The sequence below is a fragment of the Eupeodes corollae genome, chromosome 1 (genome assembly GCF_945859685.1).
Source record: "Eupeodes corollae chromosome 1, idEupCoro1.1, whole genome shotgun sequence".
In the NCBI taxonomy this organism is placed as follows: domain Eukaryota; kingdom Metazoa; phylum Arthropoda; class Insecta; order Diptera; family Syrphidae; genus Eupeodes; species Eupeodes corollae.
Genome location: NC_079147.1, coordinates 257,321,235 through 257,330,715, shown reverse-complemented (window position 1 = coordinate 257,330,715; position 9,481 = coordinate 257,321,235). Strand labels below are relative to the sequence as shown.

The window sequence follows — 9,481 nt, the reverse complement described above, 5'->3', positions numbered from 1 at the left end:
AATTATCCGTCATCAGCACTGCCACCAGCTTTCAAAGAGTGAAGTGTCTTGAATTGGATTGGTTTGGTTTGAGAAGATGGAAATGGGATGGAGTTTCTTTCAGCCAAAACAAACGAGATGCCAAGCTTGTTATACCATCAACATGCTTCGTTTCTCCACCAAGGATTATTTTTCTCATCTGCTAATTAAAATGATTGACAAATGTTTCCTTTCCATTGATGTTGGCATAAACACAGTTTTCTTTCATGTCTACATCTTGGCAAGTTGAAGAAGTGCGTTTCTGGCAAAAGTATGTAAGTAAAGTACCTCAACCTATCCTATACCCTAGAAGATTTTTCACTCAATGACGTTGCTGAATGAAGCCAAAATGTTGATAGTTTTTTTTTTGTGACACTTGTGCGAACGGAATTACCTAAGGTTTGGTGTAACGACAACAGTGAGTTTGCTATACTTTTACTCCGCCACCGCAGAGTAAGTCTCCGGTCGTTGATATATCTTGCAGGATGTTGAACACAGTGATTTTGAATATTTTGAGATATTAAATGAATACCTTGTGTATTTAAAAGAATATAAAGTATGAACCACAAGAAAAGACACAGAATATCGAAGATTCCGATCCGTAACTCTTGTTCTTTTATCAAATTTGTGTAATTAAAAAGCAGTTCGCAAGAATTGAAGTCCAATGCTTTTTCCCCGTTTCATCCGTCAGAAATGTTGTCAGGTATTGGTCAACTACATATTCAATGTTATCAATAAAATTTTAAATAAAATAAATTAGGTTTGTTAACTAGGGCCTAGCAACTTACAACTCTCAACTATGTGTGCTAGTGATATTGTCAGGAATGGAGGAGACTTACAGTTTAATGTCACATCAGAACGGCTAATTTGAGAAAGCACTTTTCGTGACAAGAATTATTCGTGGAGGATTTGTCAATTCTTCGCAAGAGACAGTATCCGTGAAAACAACTTTAGATGGCATAGGCAGGGATCGAACCCAAGAACCCAAGACCTCTGTCATGACAGTCGAATTTTCTTTCTGTGTACTCCCATACTGCTTTAAACAGGCCAGCTGTATTGGCACTAACAGAAACCCAAGTGGGTGAGGATTCCGATACCACTGAATTCTTTATTCAAGGGTATAACTTGGTGCCATTAATCTTTTCTCACCATGGTTTCGCCATATACATTAGGAATGATGTTGCTTATCAGTTTTTGCCACAATATGGTCTCTGCACCAATTCTTTTTTCAATTTTATGTGGTTTATGTTTTCCGTGAACAAGCAAATCATTCACTATTGCTTCCTTTATCGAAGTCCAAATCTAGACAGAGAGTCAACTTCTCGTGAACTTGATGCTTTTTCTGATTCCATCCAAAGAATTGTTTCGTCCTATCCTCGCACTGAAATCGTTGTTACGGGCGATTTCAATGCACACAATTCTTCATGGCTTCAACATTCTGGCCAGTCAACACCAGAAGGAGTGTGTGCTGAGATCTTCGCTGAGTTAAACCACCTAACTCAGCTGGTCAACGAGCCCACTCGTATATCGGACGTGGTAGGTCGAGCAGAAAACACTCTTGACTTGTTTCTTACCTCTGACCCTCGTAAGTACACTATTAGTGTTCTATCTCCTCTAGGCACATCTGACCATTGTGTCATATTAGCAAATTTCTCGTGTAAAAACTCTCCAGTTAAAGAAAAAGCTCCTAAGAGAACCGTTTGGCAATACGAGAAAGCCAACTGGGACGGTCTCAATAATTACTTCAGGATCTTTAACTGGTCACTATGCTTCCTCGATAGTGACGTTGACGCCAGCGCTGATATGATTACAAGTTTGATTCTCCTGGGAATGAGAACTTTTATCCCGAATAGGGTTAAAAGTATCAGACCTAAGGAAAACGCATGGTTCGATGCGAGCTGTAAAAAGGTTATTAGGGTTAAGAAGGTAAGTTTCCGTTGTATTAAAGCCAATCCAACAGAGGAAAACCGGAAAAAGTTCAAGCAAGCCAGGAAGGCCTGCAACGCCCATATTCGATGGACCAAATTTTTACATGACCAAAAATTACGGCAAAAAATACTGCAATGTCCCAAAGGCAGTAAAAATGTTTGGTCATTTGTAAAAAATATGAGGAATTCTTCCTCTTCCTCGGTTCCTACGCTCGTTGTGAATGACACTCCATTTGTTAGCTCTTTAGAGAAAGCAAATCTCTTTGCTAGGCAGTTCACCGCCAATTCAACGCTGCCAGTGAGTGTTATGACTCCGCCTGTACTTGAGCAAGTTGTTAATGATTCTATGGGTCAAATCTTTTTTCGCACTCGTACTGTAGCGAGAGTCCTAAAATATCTTAAAATACACAAATCTGCTTGTCCGGATGGTATCCCCGCTATTGTTCTAAAGAGGTGTTCTTCATCGCTGGCAAAACCACTGCGTAAGCTTTTTCATCTGTCCTACTAATCAGGTCTCGTTACGAGCGGATGGAAAACCGCATTTGTCCAGCCTATTCCCAAAAAAGGCGAATCTTCCTCACCGTCTAATTATCGACCGATTGCACTTACGTCCCTTCTTTCCAAGGTCATGAAAACGCTGATTAATTATCAGCTCAAGAAATATCTTGAAGAACGGAAGCTTCTTAATGACCGACAATACGGCTTTCGTAGCAATAGGTCCACTGGTGATCTCATGGTTCATCTCACCGAACAGTGGAACAAATCTTAACATAGTTTTGGAGAAAGTAAGATTATTGCACTATATATTTCAAAAGCATTTGATAGGGTTTGGCATCAGGCTCTCTTATCGAAAATGCGTGCTTTCGGTTTGCATGAATCCCTCCTTCATTGGATTAGTAATTTCGAATCGTTCAATACAAGTTGTATTGGATGGATTCAAGTCTGAAAACCACAAAATAAATACTGGTGTGCCCCAGGGCTCTGTTCTACCTCCAACACTCTTTCTCATTTGTCTGCAACATCTAATACAATACATTGTTTCGCTGACGATAGCACCCTTAGCTTTTCATATTCGTTTTTATATTGAAATTCCTCTTCCTCGGATGTAGGACTGCAACGACAAAATATGATAAGCTCAATAAATTCCGACCTAAATAGCATTGTATAATGGGGAATAAGAAACCGCGTGAATTTTAATGCTTCGAAAACACAATGCTGTCTTGTATCATTAAAGCGAGATTAACCCCCTTGCAATTATCCACAGATGGCACTTGCATCGAGGAGACTGAACATCTCGAAATTCTCGGTATGTGTATCACAAACCACCTTTTGTGGAACGATCACATACGCGACGTCGCCAAAAATGCCGGAAGATGTTTGGGTTTCCTAAGGCGATGCAAGAAGTTTTTCTCCCTTCTGATCTGGCTGTTATTTACAAGACTTATATACGTCCAAAGCTTGAGTATAACTCCCATATCTAGGCTGGTGCTTCTGCAAGTTACTTAAGCCTCTTGGACAGTATTGAACGTAGAGCATTTAGACTGATTGGTGATATTACCATCATAAGATCATTTACGTCACTGGACATAGTCGAAATGTTTCTTGTCTCACCCTCTTTTACCGTTAATTTAATGGTTTGGGCTCTAATGAAATAGCCAGTGGCATTCCTCCCCTTAAACAGTTCAACCGTAATACTCGCGCTTCTAGGAATGCTCATCAATATACACTCGAGCCCAACTTCGGTCGTACTGTCAGGTACAGAGATTCGTTCTTTAGCCGTACTATGCGAATGTGGAATGCCTTGCCACACTCTGTCTTTCCCAGCTATTGCAATATTCAGGAATTCAAAACCAATGTGAACCGACATCTCCTTTCAACCCCTCTCTCCCTTGCCTAGTGCTCACACTGTGTCTACATAAGAAGTGTGTGCGCTTATTATCAAAAAAAAAAAAATGTTCTTTGATTATGTTTGAACCTACAAATATTTCAAAAATTCTTACACATTTTTACTAGGATTTAATATTAAGTTCATTTATTTCTTAATTTATAACAATAACGCCAAATCTTCTATATCTATGTCACTCTCATTTTCTGACTTAATACACAGGTCGATTGTTTCATCAGGTGCTTTTGATGACTTCGGTAATGGTACTGTCAGATTAGTTAATGATGCTGACGGAGTCGATACTGGCATTCCCGAAGGCAATACATTTCCAAGCGAAGAAGTTTTTGGTACATCCGTTTCGTCGGACGAATACACACCCATTTCTCCATTGAATAAGGCTTTATTGATAATATTTTGTACAACAAATCTAGCTCGTGGTGAAGGAATTTTACGTAATTTGATTGCTATTTGTTCACCATATAAAGTGTATTCATCTTTTTCTTCAATTTTTTTATGAATTGATCTCATAAGTTGCATTGCTTCATCTAAAACTGGTGTTCTTAGTGCTTCAGAATAAGAATGACGTTTACGTTTGACATTTACCGAAGGATTATTTGGCCGAGTAAATTGCTTTTGTAATTTTATTCGTGGTATTGGGTTCGATGCTGGTGGTGATGGTAGTTTGACATCTGGTTTCGTTTCATGCTGAATGTCTTGATTTCCTAGACTGTCTTCAATTTTTATTTCTTGCAATGATTCTTCATTTCCAGAAAACTGAAAGGAAAAGAAGGGGAATTTAGTTAATTTCGAGTACTCATTTAATTTTTTAAATGATTTTAGGTTATCACACAAACCAGTTTTATACAAGTTACCTAAAACATATTGTGTAGAAAAAAATGGTCATCAATTTCCTAAAATATTTAAGGTATTTTTTGAATACTGCTAAATAAAATGTTATCGAATTAAATAAAATAAAAATATTCTGTGTTAGTACTTCGTCGAATTTCCCCGATTTTCAATAATAGCCTGACACCGCCGCCGCCGTGGCATATAAATATAATCTATCAAACGCTTAGTATAACATACCAACCATGCATTTTTAACTACTGGCCAAAGTTGACTGTTATTGGCTGGATTGGCATTATACACAGCTTTTTAAGGTCGTTCCAAAGGTTTTCAATGGGATTTAAGTCAAGGGCAGTCCTTAACATGAATCCCATCGTCCCGAAACCACTCCCTTGCCTTCGGACTAGTGTGTTTCTGGTCATTGTCTTGCTGAAAGACCCATTTCAGTGGCATTTCTTCTTCTGAGTATGATAACATGATATTTTCCAACATGTTGACATAAACATTTTGGTATATAATTACGGTAACCATATTTTCCGAGACAAAATAATGAACAGTACCCCAAAAATTGATTGTTTAAATTTTCATATTGTTTTTTTTTTCGTTTGTCCATACATTGTTTGAAATTGAGAAAACTCTCTGTAGGAGCATTAGACCCAGGAAGGCAGAACAAAATCTCTACGATTTTTTAAATGTTTTCATTCTGTATCATTTTTTTATTGAAAAACTTGGAAATTTCGACCCACCAAACTCCAGCACTTATTTGGCTCTCCTTCCATTCAATAATTTTTTCTGAAGAAACATAATTTTTTACACATGAAAACTCGTCGAAAACATCTCTGTCATTAAATGAAATATTGCTTCTCTTTTTCATAATATACATTAAACTTAACTCCACTTTGTCTCAGGAAAGAGTGTAATCCCTGCTCTTCATTTATTTTTGGAGTCAAAAATTTGTCAAAAATGCAATAATTCTAACAGTCGGAGTGCGTTCTCAAAATTCCTTTTGGAAAATGTAATAACTGGTACAAATGCAAATGCAAATTCACATTCAGTGAAAGTTATTTTTACCTTTGGTCATGGTCAATAAATTAGTGAAGATAGAAAATCAGCTACAAAGATGAAGGGAGCACTTTTTTGCGCTGCTAAATGATGACCACCATGCAGAATTGAATCCACAACTGAACAACATCGCAGATCTTCTAGAGGTATTGACACCAGTCCTCCAACAAGTGCAGAGATAAGTAATGAGATACATCTTCTAACGAGAAACAAAGCAGCTGGACTTGATAGTATTCCCGCAGAATTCCTAAAAGCAGACCCTGAGGCAGCTTCCCGTATTTTGCTAAGCTCGTGCATGCTGTTTGGGAGAGTTAAACTTACACAAGGGACTGGAAGGATGGAGGTATTGTAAAGTTACTGGCGCGATATCACAGTTCTGTCCGTTTTTCCGAAGTTAATGACAACTATTATTTTCGAGAGGATTAAGTCCAGAATCAAGTCTACCTTCAATAGGCACCAAGCGGGGTGCCTTCCGAATCATACTCGAACAATCACCGCTGAACCTTATGTTTGTAGATTTTCAGACGGCGTTTGATCGGGTCAACCGTTGATGCATCTGCCTGATAAAATTGTCGCTATGGAGAGATGGCTGGCTTAAGGATTAACACAAATAAGACTAAAGTAATGACCACGAGCCAAAGCACACAAGTTAAGGCAGGGGACCATAGAAGAGGTCGAGCAGTTTAATTATCTGGGAAGTTTTATAGCTCTGGATGGCTGAACGGACCTAGATGTAAACAGTAGAATAAAAAAGCCCGTGATGCATTTGGAATTTTTTCTCCTGTGTGGAACTCTAGCAAAATATCGCTACGCACCAAGTGGAAACTCTTCGAATCCACGTCAAATCAAAGCTGTTATTTGCTTCTGAAACATAAAAATGTTCTGTCAACATCTTGAGCATACTACAAGCTTTCATTAACGGTTTTTTGCACTCTATTCTAAAGATCCGTTGGCCGCAGACCTTATCTAACGTTGTGGAATAGGATCGGACAGAAAAAATTGGACGTAGACATCATGCCATAAGCCATACACTGAGGAAACCTTACGACAATATAGCAAAACAATCCGTCCAATGGAATCCCCAGGATAAGACGCGTTGGACGACCAAAGACAACTTGGAGGTCATCAGTTTTGAAGCAGGTTCGGTCTCAAGGTATTCAATCGTGGTCACAGTCAAAGTGAGTTGCGGTGAATCGGGATAGTTGGAAGGATCTTGTTGCTGCCCTATGCTCCAGGAGGAGTTAAAGCGCTGCTGTTCTTGCAGCCGGACTACATAAATATATATGTATATATGGTCAGTAAAACTCAATGATAAAATTAATTTCCAGTGGTAAAAGTCATACTTTGCGCAAGTGTAAGAGTATTAGCTTAACTTCCCCTGTGTGTAAGGATGTATAGTATGATCTGATTTTTGTAATTGGGCGAGTAGGAAGTGTTCCGAAAAAGAAAAATTACGAATTATGATGTAAGGGTACGTTTTCATAAAACATTTAATGGTTTTCATGCTAAGGTTTTCCTTAAAGAAAAAAGCCATAAAATAATGAACTAATAATGAACAATTTCTAAAATAATGAACATTTGTATGTTTTCCGACACAAAAAATTCATAAAAAACTTTTTCTTTAAATAATGAACTGTTCATTATAAAAATGAACGGTTGGTCACCGTATATATAAACCTATTGTTTGTGTATTGGGCCTACACTGTTTTAGAAAAAACATCCCCTTACCAGAGCGATGCACCACCGTATTTGAAGGTTTTTGTTGTCTATAGTGGAAGGTATTCGGTGTTCTGAGGACGTCTAACAAACTGCCGGGAACCAGTGCCATCTTGTAGGACAATTTTGGACTTATCCGTCCATAAAATATTTCGCCATTTTTCCATAGAAAAGGAACCAAATTTTCTTGCGAACTCCAGACGTTTTTTTTATGAATTCTTGTAAGTTAAGGTGTTTTTATTGGGCTACGTGCTGGTAATTTTGCTTCGAATAGTCTTCTTCAAACGGTCCTATCACTCACTTTCAAATTTAGCTCTTATCTGATTTGTACAGCTGACTTTCTTGGATCTTGTTTGGCTGATCTCACTTCTATCATCCTGGCATGTTGTTTTTCTTATTCCACTTTTGTTTTTAGGTTTTTTAACATATTTTATAGCATTGGCTATCACTTTGGCGGAGCATGAACAAATATGCTGGATTTCTGTATAAGATTTCCCTTCTCTAGCGAAAGCATTAAGTTTCGTTGCTCGCCGGTGCAATTCTAAGACCCACTATTGTTGATACAAAAAGAAAACAGATTGTAAAAAAGTCAATCCCTGGTTTAACTTTATTAATTAAGACAACTCACTTATTTTAAAATAATTTCTGAGAGAATTTTGCAAAATATAAACAAAAAATATCAAATCTTTACAGACTACTGCTATTTTATTGGGCACCTGAAATATGGTCCACAAAATCAAAAGTAACTTTTTTTCTGTGATCATGAATTGCTTTCTATTGTTTTCTCTTTTTTCTACTGCTTAATATTTTGTCCTGCTGACCGCGTTAATTTTTAATGAGTGAGTTCAAAACTAAGAGTAGTAATGCTTTGCTTCGTTTTTTTTAACTAGTGCTATTTTGGTGTACACCACTGTGCAAACATTACTTTAAGTCGATTCAGCCCTTTAGGTCGGTTCAATAAAGATAAATAACTAAGATACCAACTGCTGATTTGTTAATCTACAAAACGCATACAAAAAAAATTAATTCAAATCTTTTTAGCCGATTAGTATGAATTTACATCATTTGACTTTTCACCTTCTATTTTAATTATAAGTTATATTCTTAAGCTGTCAAGCAAGCGAACGTTTTCTTTTTATTTAACTTTGTTAACTCACAAAAATTGGGTTGAAATTCTCACCTCATTATCAGATTTGATCGTCCTATGTTTATTTTTGTCCACAAGAAACAACATACTTTTATATCCAAACCATTTACTTCTATACACTTCATTAGCATTATTTTCAATTGATCGAGAATGTTTTTCTTTTTTTCTTTCACGTGCAAATTGTGATTGAAGACTTCTTAGTTTTTTTTCAACTTCAATTTTTGGTATATCAAAATGTCCAGATAATTCCATTAGCAAATTATGACGTTTAACTCTATTTTTATATCCTGGAATCGATGGATTCCATAACAATGGACGATCTTTATACATTTTTAGGAATTTTAAAATCTTTTCATCTGACCAAGTCATAGTTTAATTTTATTGTTACAGAAAAGATGAGCAAATTTAGGTAAAATAACAAAACAATAACAATACAAAACACACGCCAGCACTGGTTTATTCCACAGATAAAATATTACTGACTAACCAACTAACCTTCTCACAACTCAACTGTACTGAATCTATATGTTGACGCTCAACACGTTGAAACATTTTATAATATATTTTCACTCAACTCAATTAACAAGTATACACACTACAAACACAAACTCCATAGTATAATTTAAGCATTTGTGTCGGTACGGTAGGTATAATCAACATTAACAGAGTTGCCGTAGTATGAAATAAAAAAAAAATTGCACCTTTCTTTTGACATAACAGAAATTATAATTTTCCAAACCTAGAACTTCTGTTAAAATGTCTAACACATACCTTTATGAGTTCCAAGGTGTTTTATTAATTTATTATAAAATAAGTTTGTTTAATGAACTATAGTTAGCTATTTGATTGGTAAATCGGGCTTATTGTTATATGGTAAGT

At 36.6% G+C, this 9,481-nt stretch overlaps 1 protein-coding gene across 1 annotated transcript; it reads right to left on the bottom strand.

Moving 5' to 3' along the window:
- Nucleotides 1–3,955: 3,955 nt before the first annotated feature.
- On the bottom strand, nucleotides 3,956–9,081 carry LOC129940494 (uncharacterized). Its single transcript, XM_056048847.1, has 2 exons — nucleotides 8,636–9,081; nucleotides 3,956–4,605 (listed from the first exon to the last, which is right to left on the bottom strand). The coding sequence occupies exons 1-2, from the start codon at nucleotides 8,969–8,971 to the stop codon at nucleotides 3,991–3,993; spliced, it is 951 nt and encodes a 316-aa protein (XP_055904822.1). The 5' UTR covers nucleotides 8,972–9,081; the 3' UTR covers nucleotides 3,956–3,990.
- Between the last annotated feature and the right edge of the window lie 400 nt (nucleotides 9,082–9,481).